The sequence below is a fragment of the Ranitomeya imitator genome, chromosome 7, assembly GCF_032444005.1.
Source record: "Ranitomeya imitator isolate aRanImi1 chromosome 7, aRanImi1.pri, whole genome shotgun sequence".
Classification (NCBI taxonomy): domain Eukaryota; kingdom Metazoa; phylum Chordata; class Amphibia; order Anura; family Dendrobatidae; genus Ranitomeya; species Ranitomeya imitator.
The window spans coordinates 218,850,800-218,875,535 of record NC_091288.1 but is presented as its reverse complement, the minus strand read 5'-3'; the positions used below and the strand labels follow the sequence as shown (position 1 = coordinate 218,875,535).

The 24,736-nt window shown below is 49.3% G+C and overlaps 2 protein-coding genes across 4 annotated transcripts; one reads left to right on the top strand and one right to left on the bottom strand.

The window, feature by feature from the left end:
* Positions 1-5,135: 5,135 nt before the first annotated feature.
* LOC138645599 (gap junction beta-1 protein-like) lies at positions 5,136-19,644 on the bottom strand. 3 transcript variants are annotated; one of them, XR_011314743.1, is made up of 3 exons: positions 19,513-19,644; positions 6,954-7,830; positions 5,136-6,825 (listed from the first exon to the last, which is right to left on the bottom strand). XR_011314743.1 is itself a non-coding variant. In XM_069735021.1 (2 exons), exon 2 carries the CDS (start codon positions 7,828-7,830, stop codon positions 7,105-7,107), a length of 726 nt encoding a protein of 241 aa, XP_069591122.1. In that variant the 5' UTR covers positions 19,513-19,644; the 3' UTR covers positions 5,136-7,104. The 3 variants fall into 3 exon arrangements, 1 of the variants encoding a protein (XP_069591122.1); XR_011314744.1 differs by having other exon boundaries at positions 6,979-7,830; XM_069735021.1 differs by having other exon boundaries at positions 5,136-7,830.
* On the top strand, positions 19,493-21,547 carry LOC138646205 (autotransporter adhesin BpaC-like). The gene is made up of 2 exons (XM_069735668.1): positions 19,493-20,126; positions 20,244-21,547. The coding sequence occupies exons 1-2, from the start codon at positions 19,493-19,495 to the stop codon at positions 21,545-21,547; spliced, it is 1,938 nt and encodes a 645-aa protein (XP_069591769.1).
* The last annotated feature ends 3,189 nt before the right edge of the window (positions 21,548-24,736 follow it).

Here is a 24,736-nt window from a genome sequence, read left to right as displayed (position 1 = left end):
TCTAGTGGTGGCTGTATAAATCTGCATGTAGTGAGCTCCCTCTAGTGGTGGCTGTATAAGTCTGTATGTAGTGAGCTCCTCCTAGTGGTGGCTGTATAAATATGTAGTGAGCTCCCCCTAGTGGTGATTGTATAAATCTGTATGTAGTGAGCTCCCTCTAGTGGTGGCTGTATAAATCTGCATGTAGTGAGCTCCCTCTAATGGTGGCTGTATAAGTCTATACACAGTGAGCTCCTCCTAGTGGTGGCTGTATAAATATGTAGTGAGCTCCCCCTAGTGGTGATTGTATAAATCTGTATGTAGTGAGCTCCCCCTAGTGGTGGCTGTATAAATCTGTATGTAGTGAGCTCCCCCTAGTGGTGGCTGTATAAATCTGTATGTAGTGAGCTCCCTCTAATGGTGGCTGTATAAGTCTATACACAGTGAGCTCCTCCTAGTGGTGGCTGTATAAATATGTAGTGAGCTCCCCCTAGTGGTGATTGTATAAATCTGTATGTAGTGAGCTCCCCCTAGTGGTGGCTGTATAAATCTGTATGCAGAGAGCTCCCCCTAGTGGTGGCTGTATAAATCTGTATGTAGTGAGCTCCCTCTAGTGGTGGCTGTATAAGTCTATACACAGTGAGCTCCCCCTAGTGGTGGCTGTATAAGTCTATACACAGTGAGCTCCCCCTAGTGGTGGCTGTATAAGTCTATACACAGTGAGCTCCCTCTAGTGGTGGCCGTATAAGTCTATACACAGTGAGCGCCCTCTAGTGGTGGCCGTATAAGTCTATACACAGTGAGCTCCCCCTAGTGGTGACCGTATAAGTCTATACACAGTGAGCGCCCTCTAGTGGTGGCCGTATAAGTCTATACACAGTGAGCTCCCCCTAGTGGTGACCGTATAAGTCTATACACAGTGAGCGCCCTCTAGTGGTGGCCGTATAAGTCTATACACAGTGAGCTCCCCCTAGTGGTGGCTGTATAAGTCTATACACAGTGAGCGCCCTCTAGTGGTGGCCGTATAAGTCTATACACAGTGAGCTCCCTCTAGTGGTGGCTGTATAAGTCTATACACAGTGAGCTCCCCCTAGTGGTGGCCGTATAAGTCTATACACAGTGAGCGCCCTCTAGTGGTGGCTGTATAAGTCTATACACAGTGAGCTCCTCCTAGTGGGGGCTTCAGGTAGCCTCTAAGATATTGGTCATGACAAGGAAAGTTTTGTGCGAGGCCCCGTCCGTCATGGGCCCTCTAGGAGCCCCAGCCTGGCCTCTATGGTAAGCTGACCTTAGAGAGTCTAGAGAAAAAAGATAATGGAGTGATTGTTGGAGCTGACCAGACAGGAGTGCAGGAACAGGCGCGATGTGTCAGTGTCTTGTCAGGTGTGCGCACCTTGCCTGCGGCTCCTCTACAATGTCTTCTCTGCCATCATGATGGGTGTGTCTGGATTTTAAAGAATTTGCAGTAGGGCCACAAAATTCCCCTATTATTATGCTTTTTCTTATATAGCGCTATCTTAGCACTTTACAGACATTATCATCACTGTCCCCGATGGGGCTCACAATCTAAATTCCCTACCAGTATGTCTGGAATGTGGGAGGAAACCGGAGAACCTGGAGGAAACCCACGCAAACATGGAGAGAACATACAAACTCTTTGCAGATGTTGTCCTTGATGGGATTTGAACCCTGGACCCCAGTGCTGCAAGGCTGCAGTTCTAACCACAGAGCCACCGTCCAGGGCTAACCACTGAGACACCACACAGTGCTAACCACTGAGCCACCGTCCAGGGCTAACCACTGAGACACCACACAGTGCTAACCACTGAGCCACCGTCCAGGGCTAACCACTGAGACACCACGCAGTGCTACTCACTGAGCCACCACACAGTGCTACTCACTGAGCCACCATACAGTGCTAACCACTGAGCCACCACACAGTGCTAACCACTGAGCCACCGTCCAGGGCTAACCACTGAGACACCACACAGTGCTACTCACTGAGCCACCATACAGTGCTAACCACTGAGACACCACACAGTGCTACTCACTGAGCCACCATACAGTGCTAACCACTGAGCCACCACACAGTGCTAACCACTGAGACACCGTCCAGGGCTAACCACTGAGACACCACACAGTGCTAACCACTGAGACACCGTCCAGGGCTAACCACTGAGACACCGTCCAGGGCTAACCACTGAGCCGCCGTCCAGTGCTAACCACTGAGCCACCACACAATGCTAACCACTGAGCCACCACGCTGTGCTAACCACTGATCCACCGTGCTGCCCATGCTAGAGCTCTTGGCGTCTCTCACTCCCGCCTGTCCAGTTCTGGACCCCGGATATCAGAGCTACACCTGGGGGTCTCCTGTGAGAGCAGCTTATATGGCCGGACGTCCAGCAGTCACAGGTTCTAAGGTCCAAAATAGCAATGTAGTCACCGAGCGCGGAGTCACCACTGCTCCAGTCATGAGCTCGGCCTGTCCTCTCCTCACTCCCAGCAGGGACACAGCGTGGATCAATGTGCAGAGACCCCTGGACCCCACCACCAACATCCAGGAATCACCGTCAATGGACCTGAAACAGCAGCAGCAATGACCAGCGTCAGAGACCACCCATATCCAGGGCCAGAGGACCCCATAATAAGTGTCTGGGTCTCCAAGAATATTGTCAAAGTGCTCCAATAAACAAAGCCAAAGCTCTACCATAGACAGTGTCGGAGTGCAGCCACAATCAGTGTCAGAGTGCAGTCACCGTGATCAGCGTCAGAGTGCAGTCGCCGTGATCAGCGTCAGAGCGCAGTCGCCGTGATCAGCGTCAGAGGGCAGTCGCCGTGATCAGCGTCAGAGCGCAGTCGCCGTGATCAGCGTCAGAGCGCAGTCGCCGTGATCAGCGTCGGAGCGCAGTCGCCGTGATCAGCGTCGGAGCGCAGTCGCCGTGATCAGCGTCGGAGCGCAGTCGCCGTGATCAGCGTCGGAGCGCAGTCGCCGTGATCAGCGTCGGAGCGCAGTCGCCGTGATCAGCGTCGGAGCGCAGTCGCCGTGATCAGCGTCGGAGCGCAGTCGCCGTGATCAGCGTCGGAGCGCAGTCGCCGTGATCAGCGTCGGAGCGCAGTCGCCGTGATCAGCGTCGGAGCGCAGTCGCCGTGATCAGCGTCGGAGCGCAGTCGCCGTGATCAGCGTCGGAGCGCAGTCGCCGTGATCAGCGTCGGAGCGCAGTCGCCGTGATCAGCGTCGGAGCGCAGTCGCCGTGATCAGCGTCAGAGCGCAGTCGCCGTGATCAGCGTCGGAGCGCAGTCGCCGTGATCAGCGTCGGAGCGCAGTCGCCGTGATCAGCGTCGGAGCGCAGTCGCCGTGATCAGCGTCGGAGCGCAGTCGCCGTGATCAGCGTCAGAGCGCAGTCGCCGTGATCAGCGTCAGAGCGCAGTCGCCGTGATCAGCGTCAGAGCGCAGTCGCCGTGATCAGCGTCAGAGCGCAGTCGCCGTGATCAGCGTCAGAGCGCAGTCGCCGTGATCAGCGTCGGAGCGCAGTCACCGTGATCAGCATCGGAGCGCAGTCACCGTGATCAGCATCGGAGCGCAGTCACCGTGATCAGCATCGGAGCGCAGTCACCGTGATCAGCATCGGAGCGCAGTCACCGTGATCAGTGTCAGAGTGCAGTCACCGTGATCAGTGTCAGAGTGCAGCCACAATCAGTGTCAGAGTGCAGTCACCATGATCAGTGAAGAGACCAAAAAATAAAATGTGTCGCTTTCTATGGAAATCCAACAATAAGATTGAAATTACTTTGCTAGTAATATCACGGCGGACGTTCCTGATGTCAGTAATGCAGTTTTGGTAAAAGAAGAACTAAACCTTAATCTCAGTCCTTGTCGGGCAATATTCTCCTTGTGTTTGAGGCACAAATCTATTGACAGCATGTGAAATTATGTTGATACAGCCACCACTAGGGGGAGCTCACTACATAGATTTATACAACCACCACTAGGGGGAGCTCACTACATACAAATATATACAGTCACCACTAGGGGGAGCTCACTACATACAGATTTATTGTATATAAAATGCCAGAGTATCCTATGAAATGTGTCAGTGTACTCCTGCAGACAGTCTTAAATAGCTCAATTAAATAGAGTGCTCATAAGAGCCGCACCAGAGTCCACCTATACGTATTGTCAGATTGTCCACATACACGGCACCAGTGTGCAGAATGAGCGGTGTCAGGGTTTTCCTGTGTTTCTGGGATTTCCTAACTAAAATCTGATGTTTATTATGGTGACGAGATCTGGGGGAAAGACCCCACATAGTAACGGGGGGTCACAAGATGGCGTCTGTGTACTTGGTTACCACCAGTAGTCACAACTGTGCGGCGGCCATGACGTTTCCTATTGCTTCCATGTACTCTGGCGACATCTGGTGGAGAAGCAAAGTCTGAGCGATTAATAGAAACGGTGCGCTGAGAGCTCCCCCTAGTGAACAACCAAGGTCACTTCATCATTCATAGTGATGGCAGCTCCCCCTAGTGGAGAATTTGGTCTATGCACCAGAAAAATCAAGGGCAGACTTGTTCTTGGACATTCCGATATACTTGTACATGAGATTATAGCAGTCCTTCCCTCCGAGAAATTCCTACCTGCTCAATACTTCAATCTTTGCTATTTTTTTAATCTGTGCATTATTTGCACACATCTTCAATCAAGGGATGCATCTGCATTTTTTTTTTTATATATATGCAATCACAAAATAAAAAAAAAAATTATCAATCTTCTGTTTGTTACTTGGCACAAGCAATTGCTTTGTATCTTCCCCATGCTTTACACTGCAGCTCTGCTTGCTCAGATTGGCTGATGTGTATGTGCCTCTACTAAGCAGAAAATCTTTAAATAGAGAGCGGCTCGGAAGCACAGATAGCATGGAATACATGTAACATTATAGTATAAGTAACTAGTGAAAAAGAATAATTAACTAATTACTATCCATAGACTGAAGTGAGGAGCTGCAGGGGTCTTGCTAATACTATTATTATATGGAAGAAAACTCTACTTTCAACTTAGAGACACTAGGTGGCAGCACAATGTGTGAATTAGTGAATAGTTCAGTGTCCTAATGTTGCCTCCTAGTGGTCAGAGTTATTCATTACAATCAGCACAGTTCTGTCTTGCTTTTTATTTTATCATTAGATTTTTATACCAAAACATCATCATATATAGAATAAATAAGGTGGAAAAAAACATGAAAAATGTTAATGTGTAACTCTGTTCACATATGAAACCTCAGCTGAACACTTTTTGGAAGAGAGAAAAGCTTGAAACTACGACATGTAATGTCCAGAAACTGTATATCATACTGATAACGAATCACATCCAGTGCTGCAGTCACTATCCTGCTATGACAACATACTCCAGTCACATCAAGAGCTGCGCTCACTAATATCCTGGACGTTGCTTACAATGGATTTTTTTGCAGATAAACAAAGCAGTGCGAGTGAGAAAGGTTTGGATCAGTCAGACACAATGTGCAAATACGGAAGGAGAAAGAAATGTTCAGATTAATACTGTATATATTGGGAAACTAATGAGACATATTTATATGTATTCAGCATGCTCCCCCTAGTGGTGGCTGTATAAATTGTGTATAGTGAGCTCCCTCTAGTGGTGGCTCCATAAATCTGCATGTAGTGAACTCTTATTATAAAAATACAAAACACAATCAATAAATAGCAAGAATCAAAACCCCAGCAAAAGCAACTGTCTGAGATCTGTATATAGTGAGCTCCCTCTAGTGGTGGCTGTATAAATCTGTATGTAGTGAGCTCCCCCAAGTGATAGCTGTATAAATTGTGTATAGTGAGCTCCCCCTAGTGGTGGCTGTATAAATCTGTATGCAGTGAGCTCCCCCTAGTGGTGACTGTATAATCTGTATGTAGTGAGCTCCCTCTAGTGGTGGTTGTATAAATCTACATGCAGTGAGCTCCCCCTAGTGGTGACTGTATAATCTGTATGTAGTGAGCTCCCTCTAGTGGTGGCTGTATAAATCTGTATGCAGTGAGCTCCCCCTAGTGGTGACTGTATAATCTGTATGTAGTGAGCTCCCCCTAGTGGTGGCTGTATAAATCTGTATGCAGTGAGCTCCCCCTAGTGGTGACTGTATAATCTGTATGTAGTGAGCTCCCTCTAGTGGTGGCTGTATAAATCTGTATGCAGTGAGCTCCCCCTAGTGGTGGTTGTATAAATCTACATGCAGTGAGCTCCCCCTAGTGGTAACTGTATAAATCTGTATTCAGAGAGTTCCCCCTAGTGGTGGCTGTATAATCTGTATGCAGTGAGCTCCCCCTAGTGGTGGCTGTATAATCTGTATGTAGTGAGCTCCCCCTAGTGGTGACTGTATAATCTGTATGTAGTGAGCTCCCCCTAGTGATAGCTGTATAAATTGTGTATAGTGAGCTCCCCCTAGTGGTGGCTGTATAAAGCAGAATTTCCTCATTAATCTGTGTGATACAGAACAGTCCTGGGCACCGGTCCCATCCGGACAGATTGCAGTTTTATTTTTGGTGCATTAGGTTTAGTCTGGGGCTACACGGCACATTAGTCCATGATGGTCGTCGCGTGACCGCGGTTCGCTTGGTGACTATGCTCCACTGTGGCGCTATAGGAGGAGGCTGGGTCGCATCGTGACACCTACACAACCGTATCCACAACAAGCAAGTTGGCAAAAATTTAACCGCATGTGATCTGTTACTTGCCGGCAGCGGTTGTGTCGGTGTCACATTGTGCCCCCATCCCCTTCTATAGGGCGGCTATGGCCCTGGGGGTCCACCTCGCCCTATGGCCCCGGGGTCCACCTCGCCCTATGGCCCCGGGGGTCCACCTCGCCCTATGGCCCCGGGGGTCCACCTCGCCCTATGGCCCCGGAGTCCACCTCGCCCTATGGCCCCGGGGTCCACCTCGCCCTACGGCCCCGGGGGTCCACCTCGCCCTATGGCCCCGGGGTCCACCTCGCCCTACGGCCCCGGCCTCCGTGTCAGTGTGAGCTGTGCAGGGCTGGACTCCATATTGTTCCTTGGGTTCCCCCGATCTCGTCCCCCCATGACTGGAGTGGCGCCTCCGCCCATCATGGCTGCTCACACACAACGCTCCGGGTGGGCCCGACAATTGGCCAAGTAATGGCAGATGCTATAGAGCGCGAAAATGACACAGACCAGAGCCAAGATGGCGGACAACGAGCCGAGCAGATAGAGGGACATGCGCTTCTCTGCCGGGAACCGCACCAAACAGGTGAAGGGGCCGGGGCAGAACAGGGTGGAGCATTCAATGGGGTCACCAGAAACCAGTGGCAGATGCCACCAGAAGAGGACATACAAGAAGGAGACCTCGCCCAGCAGGCGCAGGAGGATGCACAGCAGGTAGAGGAGCAGCAGCGTCCTCTGCTGGTGGAAGTCCAGAACCAGGTCCTTGTGGGCCAACTCCGAGGACCACACCCCCACCAGGGGCCCCTCAGGCTGGACCAGCTTCTTCCTCATGGCCGCCTTGGTCAGGTTATGGCGGAGCTGGGAGGTGAAGAGCTCCATGAGGAGGACGGAGGCCACGAAGAAGACGTAGGCGCTGTTCCACGTGGAGACCACCGGCACCTGGAAGTGATCACTGAAGCACGCTTTACGGCAGAACTCCGACGTCTCGTTACCGCGGCAATCAAAGTCCACGTCCAGCTTACCCCAAGGAAGCTCGGATACATAGAGGGCGAGGAGGCGTACCACCGCGAAGCCGAACCACATGGTCCTCCCCGTGTAATCCGTGGTGGCCTCCAGAGCCGTGCGGAGGATGGGGATCAGACCGGTGACCATTGCCATCTACGGGAGACGAGGAAGAGGAAGGTGACGTGGAAGGCGGGTATCTAAGCCGACCCGATGTATCGACTCATACCATGCAAGATACTGTCTGCGGAGACGCAGTACCACTTCCAGACAGTATCACACAGGATAGGATTAGATACACGGCTCAGCAGTCAGTATCACACAGGAGAGGATTACATACACGGCTCAGCAGCCAGTATCACACAGGAGAAGATTAGATACACGGCTCAGCAGTCAGTATCACACAGGAGAGGATTAGATACACGGCTCAGCAGCCAGTATCACACAGGAGAAGATTAGATACACGGCTCAGCAGACAGTATCACACAGGAGATTAGATACACGGCTCAGCAGTCAGTATCACACAGGAGAGGATTAGATACACGGCTCAGCAGCCAGTATCACACAGGAGAAGATTAGATACACGGCTCAGCAGACAGTATCACACAGGAGATTAGATACACGGCTCAGCAGTCAGTATCACACAGGAGAGGATTAGATACACAGCTCAGCAGTCAGTATCACACAGGAGAGGATTAGATACACGGCTCAGCAGTCAGTATCACACAGGAGAGGATCAGATACACGGCTCAGCAGACAGTATCACACAGGAGAGGATTAGATACACTGCTCAGCAGTCAGTATCACAGGAGAGGATTAGATACACGGCTCAGCAGACAGTATCACACAGGATAGGATTAGATACACGGCTCAGCAGACAGTATCACACAGGAGAGGATTAGATACACGGCTCAGCAGACAGTATCACAGGAGAGGATTAGATACACGGCTCAGCAGTCAGTATCACACAGGAGAGGATTAGATACACGGCTCAGCAGACAGTATCACACAGGAGAGGATTAGATACACGGCTCAGCAGACAGTATCACAAGAGAGGATTAGATACACGGCTCAGCAGTCAGTATCACACAGGAGAGGATTAGATACACAGCTAAGCAGTCAGTATCACACAGGAGAGGATTAGATACACAGCTCAGCAGTCAGTATCACACAGGAGAGGATTAGATACACGGCTCAGCAGTCAGTATCATACAATATAGGATTAGATACACGGCTCAGCAGACAGTATCACAGGATAGGATTAGATACACGGCTCAGCAGTCAGTATCACACAATATAGGATTAGATACACGGCTCAGCAGACAGTATCACAGGAGAGGATTAGATACACGGCTCAGCAGTCAGTATCACAAAGGAGAGGATTAGATACACAGCTCAGCAGTCAGTATCACACAGGAGAGGATTAGATACACGGCTCAGCAGTCAGTATCACACAGGAGAGGATTAGATACACGGCTCAGCAGTCAGTATCACACAGAAGATTAGATACACGGCTCAGCAGACAGTATCACACAGGATGGGATTAGATACACAGCTCAGCAGTCAGTATCACACAGGAGAGGATTAGATACACGGCTCAGCAGACAGTATCACACAGGAGAGGATTACATACACGGCTCAGCAGACAGTATCACACAGGAGATTAGATACACGGCTCAGCAGTCAGTATCACACAGGAGAGGATTAGATACACGGCTCAGCAGCCAGTATCACACAGGAGAAGATTAGATACACGGCTCAGCAGACAGTATCACACAGGAGATTAGATACACGGCTCAGCAGTCAGTATCACACAGGAGAGGATTAGATACATAGCTCAGCAGTCAGTATCACACAGGAGAGGATTAGATACACGGCTCAGCAGCCAGTATCACACAGGAGAAGATTAGATACACGGCTCAGCAGACAGTATCACACAGAAGATTATATACACGGCTCAGCAGACAGTATCACACAGGATGGGATTAGATACACGGCTCAGCAGTCAGTATCACACAGGAGAGGATTAGATACACGGCTCAGCACACAGTATCACACAGGATAGGATTAGATATACGGCTCAGCAGCCAGTATCACACAGGAGATTAGATACACGGCTCAGCAGTCAGTATCACGCAGGATAGGATTAGATACACGGCTCAGCAGACAGTATCACACAGGAGAGGATTAGATACATAGCTCAGCAGTCAGTATCACACAGGAGAGGATTAGATACACAGCTCAGCAGTCAGTATCACACAGGAGAGGATTAGATACACGGCTCAGCAGTCAGTATCACACAGGAGAGGATTAGATACACGGCTCAGCAGTCAGTATCACACAGAAGATTATATACACGGCTCAGCAGACAGTATCACACAGGATGGAATTAGATACACGGCTCAGCAGTCAGTATCACACAGGAGAGGATTAGATACACGGCTCAGCAGACAGTATCACACAGGAGAGGATTAGATACACGGCTCAGCAGTCAGTATCACACAGGACAGGATTAGATACACGGCTCAGCAGACAGTATCACACAGGACAGGATTAGATACACGGCTCAGCAGTCAGTATCACACAGGAGAGGATTAGATACACGGCTCAGCAGACAGTATCACACAGGATAGGATTAGATACACGGCTCAGCAGTCAGTATCACACAGGAGAGGATCAGATACACGGCTCAGCAGACAGTATCACACAGGAGAGGATTAGATACACGGCTCAGCAGTCAGTATCACACAGGAGAGGATTAGATACACAGCTCAGCAGTCAGTATCACACGAGAGGATTAGATACACGGCTCAGCAGTCAGTATCACACAGGATAGGATTAGATACACGGCTCAGCAGACAGTATCACAGGAGAGGATTAGATACACGGCTCAGCAGTCAGTATCACACAGGATAGGATTAGATACACAGCTCAGCAGTCAGTATCACACAGGAGAGGATTAGATACACGGCTCAGCAGTCAGTATCACACAATATAGGATTAGATACACGGCTCAGCAGTCAGTATCACACAATATAGGATTAGATACACGGCTCAGCAGTCAGTATCACACAGGAGAGGATTAGATACACAGCTCAGCAGTCAGTATCACACAGGAGAGGATTAGATACACGGCTCAGCAGTCAGTATCACAGGAGAGGATCAGATACACGGCTCAGCAGACAGTATCACACAGGAGAGGATTAGATACACGGCTCAGCAGTCAGTATCACAGAGGAGAGGATTAGATATACGGCTCAGCAGACAGTATCACACAGGAGAGGATTAGATACACGGCTCAGCAGACAGTATTACAGGATAGGATTAGATACACGGCTCAGCAGACAGTATCACAGGAGAGGATTAGATACACGGCTCAGCAGACAGTATCACAGGAGAGGATTAGATACACGGCTCAGCAGTCAGTATCACACAGGAGAGGATTAGATACACGGCTCAGCAGTCAGTATCACACAGGATAGGATTAGATACACGGCTCAGCAGTCAGTATCACACAGGAGAGGATTAGATACACGGCTCAGCAGTCAGTATCACACAGGAGAGGATTAGATACACGGCTCAGCAGTCAGTATCACACAGGAGAGGATTAGATACACGGCTCAGCAGTCAGTATCACACAGGATAGGATTAGATACACGGCTCAGCAGTCAGTATCACACAGGATAGGATTAGATACACAGCTCAGCAGTTTCACACAGGAGAGGATTAGATACACAGCTCAGCAGACAGTATCACACAGGATAGGATTAGATACACGGCTCAGCAGTCAGTATCACACAGGAGAGGATTAGATACACGGCTCAGTAGTCAGTATCACACAGGAGAGGATTAGATACACGGCTCAGCAGACAGTATCACACAGGAGAGGATTAGATACACGGCTCAGCAGTCAGTATCACAGGATAGGATTAGATACACGGCTCAGCAGTCAGTATCACACAGGAGAGGATTAGATACACGCTCAGCAGTCAGTATCACACAGGAGAGGATTAGATACACAGCTCAGCAGTCAGTATCACACAGGAGAGGATTAGATACACGGCTCAGCAGTCAGTATCACACAGGAGAGGATTAGATACACGGCTCAGCAGTCAGTATCACACAGGATGGGATTAGATACACAGCTCAGCAGTCAGTATCACACAGGATAGGATTAGATACACAGCTCAGCAGACAGTATCACACAGGATAGGATTAGATACACGGCTCAGCAGTCAGTATCACACATGAGAGGATTAGATACACGGCTCAGCAGACAGTATCACAGGAGAGGATTAGATACACGGCTCAGCAGACAGTATCACACAGGAGAGGATTAGATACACGGCTCAGCAGTCAGTATCACACAGGATAGGATTAGATACACAGCTCAGCAGTCAGTATCACACAGGAGAGGATTAGATACACGGCTCAACAGTATCACACAGGATAGGATTAGATACACGGCTCAGCAGTCAGTATCACACAGGAGAGGATTAGATACACGGCTCAGCAGTCAGTATCACACAATATAGGATTAGATACACGGCTCAGCAGTCAGTATCACACAATATAGGATTAGATACACGGCTCAGCAGACAGTATCACAGGAGAGGATTAGATACACAGCTCAGCAGACAGTATCACACAGGAGAGGATTAGATACACTGCTCAGCAGTCAGTATCACACAGGAGAGGATTAGATACACTGCTCAGCAGACAGTATCACACAGGAGAGGATTAGACACACGGCTCAGCAGTCAGTATCACACAGGAGAGGATTAGATACACGGCTCAGCAGTCAGTATCACACAGGAGAGGATTAGATACACGGCTCAGCAGTCAGTATCACACAGGAGAGGATTAGATACACGGCTCAGCAGTCAGTATCACACAGGATAGGATTAGATACACGGCTCAGCAGTCAGTATCACACAGGAGAGGATTAGATACACGGCTCAGCAGACAGTATCACACAGGATAGGATTAGATACACGGCTCAGCAGTCAGTATCACACAGGAGAGGATTAGATACACGGCTCAGCAGACAGTATCACACTGGAGAAGATTAGATACACGGCTCAGCAGTCAGTATCACACAGGAGAGGATTAGATGCACGGCTCAGCAGTCAGTATCACACAGGAGAGGATTAGATACACGCTCAGCAGTCAGTATCACACATGAGAGGATTAGATACACGGCTCAGCAGACAGTATCACGCAGGATAGGATTAGATACACGGCTCAGCAGACAGTTTCACACAGGAGAGGATTAGATACACGGCTCAGCAGACAGTATCACACAGGAGAGGATTAGATACACAGCTCAGCAGTCAGTATCACGCAGGATAGGATTAGATACACGGCTCAGCAGTCAGTATCACACAGGAGAGGAATAGATACACGGCTCAGCAGTCAGTATCACACATGAGAGGATTAGATACACTGCTCAGCAGTCAGTATCACAGGAAAGGATTAGATACACGGCTCAGCAGACAGTATCACACAGGAGAGAATTAGATACACGGCTCAGCAGTCAGTATCACACAGGAGAGGATTAGATACACGGCTCAGCAGACAGTATCACACAGGAGAGGATTAGATACACGGCTCAGCAGACAGTATCACACAGGAGAGGATTAGATACACGGCTCAGCAGTCAGTATCACACAGGAGAGGATTAGATACACGGCTAAGCAGTCAGTATCACAGGAGAGGATTAGATACACAGCTCAGCAGTCAGTATCACACAGGAGAGGATTAGATACACGGCTCAGCAGTCAGTATCATACAATATAGGATTAGATACACGGCTCAGCAGACAGTATCACACAGGAGAGGATTAGATACACGGCTCAGCAGTCAGTATCACACAGGATAGGATTAGATACACGGCTCAGCAGACAGTATCACACAGGAGAGGATTAGATACACGGCTCAGCAGACAGTATCACACAGGAGAGGATTAGATACACGGCTCAGCAGTCAGTATCACACAGGAGAGGATTAGATACACGGCTAAGCAGTCAGTATCACACAGGAGAGGATTAGATACACAGCTCAGCAGTCAGTATCACACAGGAGAGGATTAGATACACGGCTCAGCAGTCAGTATCACACAATATAGGATTAGATACACGGCTCAGCAGACAATATCACACAGGAGAGGATTAGGTACACGGCTCAGCAGTCAGTATCATACAATATAGGATTAGATACACGGCTCAGCAGTCAGTATCACACAATATAGGATTAGATACACGGCTCAGCAGTCAATATCACACAGGATAGGATTAGATACACAGCTCAGCAGTCAGTATCACACAGGAGAGGATTAGATACACGGCTCAGCAGACAGTATCACACAGGAGAGGATTAGGTACACAGCTCAGCAGTCAGTATCACACAGGAGAGGATTAGGTACACGGCTCAGCAGTCAGTATCATACAATATAGGATTAGATACACGGTTCAGCAGTCAGTATCACACAATATAGGATTAGATACACGGCTCAGCAGTCAGTATCACACAGGAGAGGATTAGATACACGGCTCAGCAGACAGTATCACACAGGAGAGGATTAGATACACGGCTCAGCAGTCAGTATCACACGAGAGGATTAGATACACGGCTCAGCAGTCAGTATCACACAGGATAGGATTAGATACACGGCTCAGCAGACAGTATCACAGGAGAGGATTAGATACACGGCTCAGCAGACAGTATCACAGGAGAGGATTAGATACACGGCTCAGCAGACAGTATCACACAGGAGAGGATTAGATACACAGCTCAGCAGTCAGTATCACACAGGAGAGGATTAGATACACGGCTCAGCAGTCAGTATCACACAATATAGGATTAGATACACGGCTCAGCAGTCAGTATCACACAATATAGGATTAGATACACGGCTCAGCAGACAGTATCACAGGAGAGGATTAGATACACAGCTCAGCAGACAGTATCACACAGGAGAGGATTAGATACACAGCTCAGCAGTCAGTATCACACAGGAGAGGATTAGATACACGGCTCAGCAGTCAGTATCACACAATATAGGATTAGATACACGGCTCAGCAGACAGTATCACAGGAGAGGATTAGATACACGGCTCAGCAGACAGTATCACACAGGATAGGATTAGATACACGGCTCAGCAGTCAGTATCACAGGAGAGGATCAGATACACGGCTCAGCAGACAGTATCACACAGGAGAGGATTAGATACACGGCTCAGCAGTCAGTATCACACAGGATAGGATTAGATACACGGCTCAGCAGTCAGTATCACACAGGAGAGGATTAGATACAGCTCAGCAGACAGTATCACAGAGGATAGGATTAGATACACGGCTCAGCAGACAGTATTACAGGATAGGATTAGATACACGGCTCAGCAGACAGTATCACACAGGAGAGGATTAGATACACGGCTCAGCAGTCAGTATCACACAGGAGAGGATTAGATACACGGCTCAGCAGTCAGTATCACATAGGATCAGATACACGGCTCAGCAGACAGTATCACACAGGATAGGATTAGATACACGGCTCAGCAGTCAGTATCACACAGGAGAGGATTAGATACACGGCTCAGCAGTCAGTATCACACAGGATAGGATTAGATACACGGCTCAGCAGACAGTATCACACAGGAGAGGATGAGATACACGGCTCAGCAGTCAGTATCACACAGGAGAGGATTAGATACACGGCTCAGCAGTCAGTATCACACAGGAGAGGATTAGATACACGGCTCAGCAGTCAGTATCACACAGGAGAGGATTAGATACACGACTCAGCAGTCAGTATCACACAGGATAGGATTAGATACACGGCTCAGCAGTCAGTATCACACAGGATAGGATTAGATACACGGCTCAGCAGTCAGTATCACACAGGAGAGGATTAGATACACGGCTCAGCAGACAGTATCACACAGGAGAGGATTAGATACACGGCTCAGCAGTCAGTATCACACAGGATAGGATTAGATACACGGCTCAGCAGTCAGTATCACACAGGAGAGGATTAGATACACGCTCAGCAGTCAGTATCACACAGGAGAGGATTAGATACACAGCTCAGCAGTCAGTATCACACAGGAGAGGATTAGATACACGGCTCAGCAGTCAGTATCACACAGGAGAGGATTAGATACACGGCTCAGCAGTCAGTATCACACAGGATGGGATTAGATACACAGCTCAGCAGTCAGTATCACACAGGATAGGATTAGATACACAGCTCAGCAGACAGTATCACACAGGATAGGATTAGATACACGGCTCAGCAGACAGTATCACAGGAGAGGATTAGATACACGGCTCAGCAGACAGTATCACACAGGAGAGGATTAGATACACGGCTCAGCAGTCAGTATCACACAATATAGGATTAGATACACGGCTCAGCAGTCAGTATCACACAGGATAGGATTAGATACACGGCTCAGCAGTCAGTATCACACAGGAGAGGATTAGATACACGGCTCAGCAGTCAGTATCACACAATATAGGATTAGATACACGGCTCAGCAGTCAGTATCACACAATATAGGATTAGATACACGGCTCAGCAGACAGTATCACAGGAGAGGATTAGATACACAGCTCAGCAGACAGTATCACACAGGAGAGGATTAGATACACAGCTCAGCAGTCAGTATCACACAGGAGAGGATTAGATACACGGCTCAGCAGTCAGTATCACACAATATAGGATTAGATACACGGCTCAGCAGACAGTATCACAGGAGAGGATTAGATACACGGCTCAGCAGACAGTATCACACAGGATAGGATTAGATACACGGCTCAGCAGTCAGTATCACACAGGAGAGGATTAGATACACGGCTCAGCAGACAGTATCACACAGGATAGGATTAGATACACGGCTCAGCAGTCAGTATCACACAGGAGAGGATTAGATACACAGCTCAGCAGTATCACACAGGAGAGGATTAGATACACGGCTCAGCAGACAGTATCACACAGGATAGGATTAGATACACAGCTCAGCAGTCAGTATCACACAGGATAGGATTAGATACACGGCTCAGCAGTCAGTATCACACAGGAGAGGATTAGATACACGCTCAGCAGTCAGTATCACACAGGAGAGGATTAGATACACGGCTCAGCAGTCAGTATCACACAGGAGAGGATTAGATACACGGCTCAGCAGTCAGTATCACACAGGATAGGATTAGATACACAGCTCAGCAGACAGTATCACACAGGATAGGATTAGATACACGGCTCAGCAGACAGTATCACAGGAGAGGATTAGATACACGGCTCAGCAGACAGTATCACACAGGAGAGGATTAGATACACGGCTCAGCAGTCAGTATCACACAGGAGAGGATTAGATACACGGCTCAGCAGTCAGTATCACACAATATAGGATTAGATACACGGCTCAGCAGTCAGTATCACACAGGATAGGATTAGATACACGGCTCAGCAGACAGTATCACACAGGAGAGGATTAGATACACGGCTCAGCAGTCAGTATCACACAGGAGAGGATTAGATACACGGCTCAGCAGTCAGTATCACACAATATAGGATTAGATACACGGCTCAGCAGTCAGTATCACACAGGATAGGATTAGATACACGGCTCAGCAGTCAGTATCACACAGGAGAGGATTAGATACACGGCTCAGCAGTCAGTATCACACAGGAGAGGATTAGATACACGGCTCAGCAGTCAGTATCACACAGGAGAGGATTAGATACACGGCTCAGCAGTCAGTATCACACAGGAGAGGATTAGATACATGGCTCAGCAGTCAGTATCACACAGGATGGGATTAGATACACAGCTCAGCAGTCAGTATCACACAGGAGAGGATTAGATACACGGCTCAGCAGTCAGTATCACACAGGATAGGATTAGATACACGGCTCAGCAGTCAGTATCACACAGGATAGGATTAGATACACGGCTCAGCAGTCAGTATCACACAGGAGAGGATTAGATACACGGCTCAGCAGTCAGTATCACACAGGAGAGGATTAGATACACGGCTCAGCAGACAGTATCACACAGGAGAGGATTAGATACACGGCTCAGCAGACAGTATCACACAGGAGAGGATTAGATACACGGCTCAGCAGTCAGTATCACACAGGAGAGGATTAGATACACGGCTCAGCAGACAGTATCACACAGGAGAGGATTAGATACACGGCTCAGCAGTCAGTATCACACAGGATAGGATTAGATACACGGCTCAGCAGTCAGTATCACACAGGAGAGGATTAGATACACGGCTCAGCAGTCAGTATCACACAGGAGAGGATTAGATACACGGCTCAGCAGACAGTATCACACAGGAGAGGATTAGATACACGGCTCAGCAGACAGTATCACACAGGAGAGGATTAGATACACGGCTCAGCAGTCAGTATCACACAGGAGAGGATTAGATACACGGCTCAGCAGACAGTATCACACAGGAGAGGATTAGATACACGGCTCAGCAGACAGTATCACACAGGAGAGGATTAGATACACGGCTCAGCAGTCAGTATCACACAGGAGAGGATTAGATACACGGCTCAGCAGTCAGTATCACACAGGATAGGATTAGATACACGGCTCAGCAGTCAGTATCACACAGGATAGGATTAGATACACAACTCAGCAGTCAGTATCACACAGGAGAGGATTAGATACACAACTCAGCAGACAGTATCACACAGGAGAGGATTAGATACACAACTCAGCAGTCAGTATCACACAGGAGAGGATTAGATACACAACTCAGCAGACAGTATCACACAGGATAGGATTAGATACACGGCTCAGCAGTCAGTATCACACAGGAGAGGATTAGATACACGGCTCAGCAGTCAGTATCACACAGGATAGGATTAGATACATAGCTCAGCAGTCAGTATCACACAGGAGAGGATTAGATACACGGCTCAGCAGACAGTATCACACAGGATAGGATTAGATACACAGCTCAGCAGTCAGTATCACACAGGAGAGGATTAGATACACGCTCAGCAGTCAGTATCACACAGGAGAGGATTAGATACACGGCTCAGCAGTCAGTATCACACAGGAGAGGATTAGATACACGGCTCAGCAGTCAGTATCACACAGGAGAGGATTAGATACACGGCTCAGCAGTCAGTATCACACAATATAGGATTAGATACACGGCTCAGCAGTAATTGCAGGAACATCCTTTGCTTTGTGTCCATGTTATGATCACATCTGTACAATTTGCTGGTTTGTGATTTCTCGTCCACATCTCAGATATAGTTAATCCCTACATCTGGCGCCGCCGTCACCCGCACCGGTGGAAATGTCACCAGAGATATAATCACCCGCTGACGCCGCCGCTCCGGGGAATCGTTCAGGAGAAAATCCCACCACGTGACCTGTAGATCAGGAGAATCACCTGGAGGGGGCGTGTCCCAATATACAGTGTACAGAGCGCCCCCTGGTGGCGGCAGGTGCAATGATTCCCTATAGATGTGAAAGTAACATGGGCACAAAGCAAAAGATGTTCCTGCAATTACTGCTCTGTGTGTGATACTGACTACTGTGTATCTAATCCTCTCCTGTGTGATACTGACTACTGTGTATCTAATCCTCTCCTGTGTGATACTGACTACTGTGTATCTAATCCTCTCCTGTGTGATACTGACTGCTGAGCCGTGTATCTAATCCTCTCCTGTGTGATACTGTCTGCTGAGCCGTGTATCTAATCCTCTCCTGTGTGATACTGTCTGCTGAACTGTGTATCCAATATTATCCTGTTTGATTCTCCACACTACATCCCCATCATGTTTCGGGAGTCTTGTACCTTTGCTGGGGGTTTCCTTTCCTCGGTGGTTGCAGCGTCAGCTCTTGGGGTCAGTGTGTCCGGTGTAGATTCCTCAGTGGATGGAGCGTCAGCTCTTGGGGTCAGTGTGTCCGGTGTAGATTCCTCAGTGGATGGAGCGTCAGCTCTTCAGGTCGGTGTGTCCGGTGTAGATTCCTCAGTGGATGGAGCGTCAGCTCTTAAGGTCGGTGCGTCCGGTGTAGATTCCTCGGTGGATGGAGCGTCAGCTCTTCAGGTCGGTGCGTCCAGTTTAGATTCCTCAGTGGATGGAGCGTCAGCTCTTCAAGTTGGTGTGTCCGGTGTAGATTCCTCAGTGGATGGAGCGTCAGCTCTTGGGGTCGGTGTGTCCGGTGTAGATTCCTCGGTGGTTGGAGCGTCAGCTCTTCAGGTCGGTGTGTCCGGTGTAGATTCCTCAGTGGATGGAGCGTCAGCTCTTGGGGTCAGTGTGTCCGGTGTAGATTGCTCAGTGGATGGAGCGTCAGCTCTTGGGGTCAGTGTGTCCGGTGTAGATTCCTCAGTGGATGGAGCGTCAGCTCTTCAGGTCGGTGCGTCCAGTTTAGATTCCTCAGTGGATGGAGCGTCAGCTCTTCAAGTTGGTGTGTCCGGTGTAGATTCCTCAGTGGATGGAGCGTCAGCTCTTGGGGTCGGTGTGTCCGGTGTAGATTCCTCGGTGGTTGGAGCGTCAGCTCTCTAGGTCGGTGTGTCCGGTGTAGATTCCTCAGTGGATGGAGCGTCAGCTCTTGGGGTCGGTGTGTCCGGTGTAGATTCCTCGGTGGTTGGAGTGTCAGCTCTTCAGGTCGGTGCGTCCAGTTTAGATTCCTCGGTGGTTGGAGCGTCAGCTCTTCAGGTCGGTGCGTCCAGTTTAGATTCCTCGGTGGTTGGAGCGTCAGCTCTTGGGGTCGGTGCGTCCGGTGTAGATTCCTCGGTGGTTGGAACGTCAGCTCTTCAGGTCGGTGTGTCCGGAGTAGATTCCTCGGTGGTTGGAGCGTCAGCTCTTGGGGTCGGTGTGTCCGGTGTAGATTCCTCGGTGGATGGAGCGTCAGCTCTTCAGGTCGGTGCGTCCAGTTTAGATTCCTCGGTGGTTGGAGCGTCAGCTCTTGGGGTCAGTGTGTCCGGTGTAGATTCCTCGGTGGATGGAGCGTCAGCTCTTCAGGTCGGTGCGTCTGGTGTAGATTCCTCGGTGGTTGGAGCGTCAGCTCTTGGGGTCAGTGTGTCCGGTGTAGATTCCTCGGTGGATGGAGCGTCAGCTCTTCAGGTCGGTGCGTCTGGTGTAGATTCCTCGGTGGTTGGAGCGTCAGCTCTTGGGGTCAGTGCGTCCGGTGTAGATTCTTCGGTGGATGGAGCGTCAGCTCTTCGGGTCGGTGTGTCCGGAGTAGATTCCTTAGTGGATGGAACGTCAGCTCTTGGGGTCGGTGCGTCCGGTGTAGATTCCTCGGTGGAAGGAGCGTCAGCTCTTGGGGTCGGTGCGGCAGATGTAGATTCCTCGGTGGTTGGAGCGTCAGCTCTTGGGGTCAGAGCGTCCGGTGTAGATTCCTCGGTGGTTGGAGCGTCAGCTCTTGGGGTCAGAGCGTCCGGTGTAGATTCCTCGGTGGATGGAGCGTCAGCTCTTGGGGTCGGTGCGGCAGGTGTAGATTCCTCCGTGGATGGAGCGTCAGCTCTTGGGGTCGGTGCATCCGGTGTAGATTCCTCGGTGGACGGAGCGTCAGCTCTTGGGGTCGGTGCGGCAGGTGTAGATTCCTCCGTGGATGGAGCGTCAGCTCTTGGGGTCGGTGCATCCGGTGTAGATTCCTCGGTGGATGGAGCGTCAGCTCTTGGGGTCGGTGCGGCAGGTGTAGATTCCTCCGTGGATGGAGCGTCAGCTCTTGGGGTCGGTGCATCCGGTGTAGATTCCTCGGTGGACGGAGCGTCAGCTCTTGGGGTCGGTGCGTCCAGTGTAGATTCTTCGGTGGATGGAGCGTCAGCTCTGGGGGTCAGTCCCAGTCCGGCAGCGCAGATGTTGGAGTCGGGGGTGGGATGAGCGGGGGCGAGGCGTCCTCCTCATACATGATAAACAGAAAATGCAGTTTTTCCAGTTCCTCTGATTAACCCCGTGTTGTCTGGAGAAGGCGCTGTCCCCACACCCACCTGTGTCCTTGTAGCTGTCAGCCACCCGTCTAGCTGAACTTGATCAGAAACTCAAAGATTTGGAGGAGCTGGATTGTTTCTGATCCAAAAAATCCTCAAAAAACTCCATGTGCCACAGCCTGAGGGTGGATATGTGCAGCATCGGACATCACAAGTCTCAGGGGTCACCTGAGAGACCTTTGTGTGTAACATGTCACACCCACAAGAGACTACAGCGTCAGGGGACACGGATCATAGGAAACCATAGTCTACTCTAAGGATAGTCATTGACTTCTACGGGACAGTGTTGTGGGCGTGCTCTCTGACCTGTGCAGACGTCCGGGGAGGAGGTGACCTGTGACCATCACCTATTGACTTCTATGGGAGATGTCACGGTTCGCATGGAGGATACCCTTATTTTCCCCATCACTCACACCAATTTGTCATGAACCGGGGTTGTTTGGTTGCCCCTGGTTCCTTTCTGAAGGGGATTTATCTATATCCCACTTCCGGTTTGGAACTTGCAGCTCTCTGGCGCCCCCTAACACTCAGGTCAGAGAGGGTACTGCACCTAGGATAATTAGTCGCCAGAAAGGCTGCCTTACTTTGTACTGGCTAATGGGCACCCTGCAGCGAGGGCGATATAACTACTCCCACTCAGGCGGGAACAATAATTATAAACTCCGCCAGTCGCTACAAAGACTCCCAAACGCACAGGACAAATCCACTGCCACCAGCTCCAATTTCTTAATAAATACCAGGTCCGCAGCCAACCCAAAATAGTAGTGTGATTCAATTCAGAGGACACGACAGTTCATTATAGAGCAAGGAAAGACAAAGCTAATAATTTTATATATTTTACTCCAAAAGGGGTAGGCAGTGTTTACAGAAGTATAAGAAGGTATTATAAAAGTAGACAAGTATCGTATGTACAGTACAATTACAAATAAAATGGGATTAAAGTTGAAAAACACATTTCGTTCAGATCATTTCATATCATGGCTGACCATGTGCTCAGGGGACACATCAAGATGCATCACATCCATCTCGGAGCTAGACCCATTCACTTATTTCCCAGCCTAAAACCAAGGCACTCCCCCTGTGGTGACCTCACTCAGATGCTGAATCCCCCCTTTTCTTAGAGTTATGACAAACCATTTCTATACATAACTCGCTGTATGAACTTCGTATACGAACAACACAAAGATCAGGATGTTCACCACATCAGGGGGGTTCTTTTAACTATAAGCACAGCGTAGAAACATGACCCGCTTATGGAGAAATGCGCTCCTTGCAACTCGTTGGGTTTAGCTCCTAGTGATTTCAGTGAGCTATAGATCTCTCGATGGACATCCGGAATATATAATCCTTATATCTCTAGCCCGGATCGGTGCCAGTATACATAACTTTACAAAAACAAAAGACACCCATGCAGTTTCTGCACCAGTTTTGTCTGGTATTAGGCGAGAGGGGGAATGAGGAGTTAGGGACAGACTGACTATCGCAGCTCCGAGCCATAAAATTTCTTCAGTGATTCCAGTGAGTGCTGCAGGCACACTGGGCTCAAATTACACTATAGAGCAAGGGGCAGGGAGTTGCCTGTAGGTAAAAAGAGGAGAACAAATTTCTAGGCAGAGTGAAGAGGGGGGTCGGAAAAGCCCACAGCGTGTGTCTGAAAAGCCATGAACCTTTTAGGTATATACTCAAAACATGGCATATTCATATTATCGTGACAGGAGAGTGTTGTGGGCGTGCTCTCTGACCTGTGCAGAAGTCCAGGGAGGAGGTGAGCTGTGACCATCACCTATTGACTTCTATGGGAGACTGTTGTTGGCGTGCTCTCTGACCTGTGCAGAAGTCCAGGGAGGAGGTGAGCTGTGACCATCACCTATTGACTTCTATGGGAGAGTGTTGTTGGCGTGCTCTCTGACCTGTGCAGAAGTCCGGGGTGGAGGTGACCTGTGACCATCACCTATTGACTTCTATGGGACAGTGTTATGGGGATAATGACATACAGTAGAACACAAAAATCTCCAAGTACTAAAAAATCATGTTTGCAATAAAACCTCAATGGAAGCAATGTGTCTAATGGAGACACAGGACTGTACTGATTGCCATTGGTACTGCATCTCAGCTGCTTCGTATACAGCTAGTCATGATCCAGTTCGTTTTTTTTTCCTGCTATGCTCTCTCTGGACTGGTCATGCGGGGGTTAATCCCCTCGGCCTCATTTTGGAGCTGGCTGGGCTTTTTCGGTCCACTGCAGTCTGCTGGCCTGCGTCAGTGATAGTTCATGCTTCCAGGCTAGAGCAGCTGACCCGTATACCCTGGTGATCCTTCTGTCTCTGACTTCCCGTATTTGCATTAGACCCGTTCCCTAGTGTTCGTCTGGTTGTTTCCCTACAGTGTATGACTCGGCCTGATCTCTGCACCCTGCCTCTTGTTTTCCGTCTCTGATACCACGTTTCCCGACCGGCTCTGACTCTCTGGCTTGTACCCCGACTTCGTCTTACCGCTCACATTTTGGATACCGAGCTCCCGTTTGGCTCTGACTTCTGGCTTGTCTCTGACTTTGTGTATTGCTGTTACTTCTGGTACTTCTCCTACTGACAGGTTCTGACTCAGCTCGTCTGACCACTCTTTCGTTACCTGTGACACCTGTGCGGCTGTTCAGTGTTGCTGCCCTATGAGTGTGTGATCTCTTCCCTCGCCGGCACCCCCTGGTGGAGGTTGTGCTACACTGCACTGCAGCCGCATCATATAGCTGTTGTGTCCCGGAAATAATGAGGTTTCATTTTCAAAAACTTCTCCATAATGATAACTGCAGGCAACAAATCTCACTTATCCTGCCTCAGTCCCTGAGTGACGAAAACACAAGAAAAAGCACTCAGCAAATCCAGAGAAAATGACATAGGGGCAGTATTATTGCAGTTATATTCTTGTACACAAGGGCAGTATTATAGTAGTTATATTCTTGTATATAGGATCAGTATTATAGTAGTTATATTCTTGTACATAGGGGCAGTATTATAGTAGTTATATTCTTGTACATAGGGGCAGTATTATAGTAGTTATATTCTTGTACATAGGGGCAGTATTATAG

Coding starts and splice junctions, on each gene's coding strand:
- LOC138645599 (XM_069735021.1), bottom strand. CDS start 7,830: ATGGCAATGGTCACCGGTCTGATCCCCATCCTCCGCACGGCTCTGGAG.
- LOC138646205 (XM_069735668.1), top strand. CDS start 19,493: ATGTTTCGGGAGTCTTGTACCTTTGCTGGGGGTTTCCTTTCCTCGGTG. Junction 20,127..20,243: donor AGCGTCAGCTCTTCAAGTTG/GTGTGTCCGGTG, acceptor TGTCCGGTGTAG/ATTCCTCAGTGGATGGAGCG.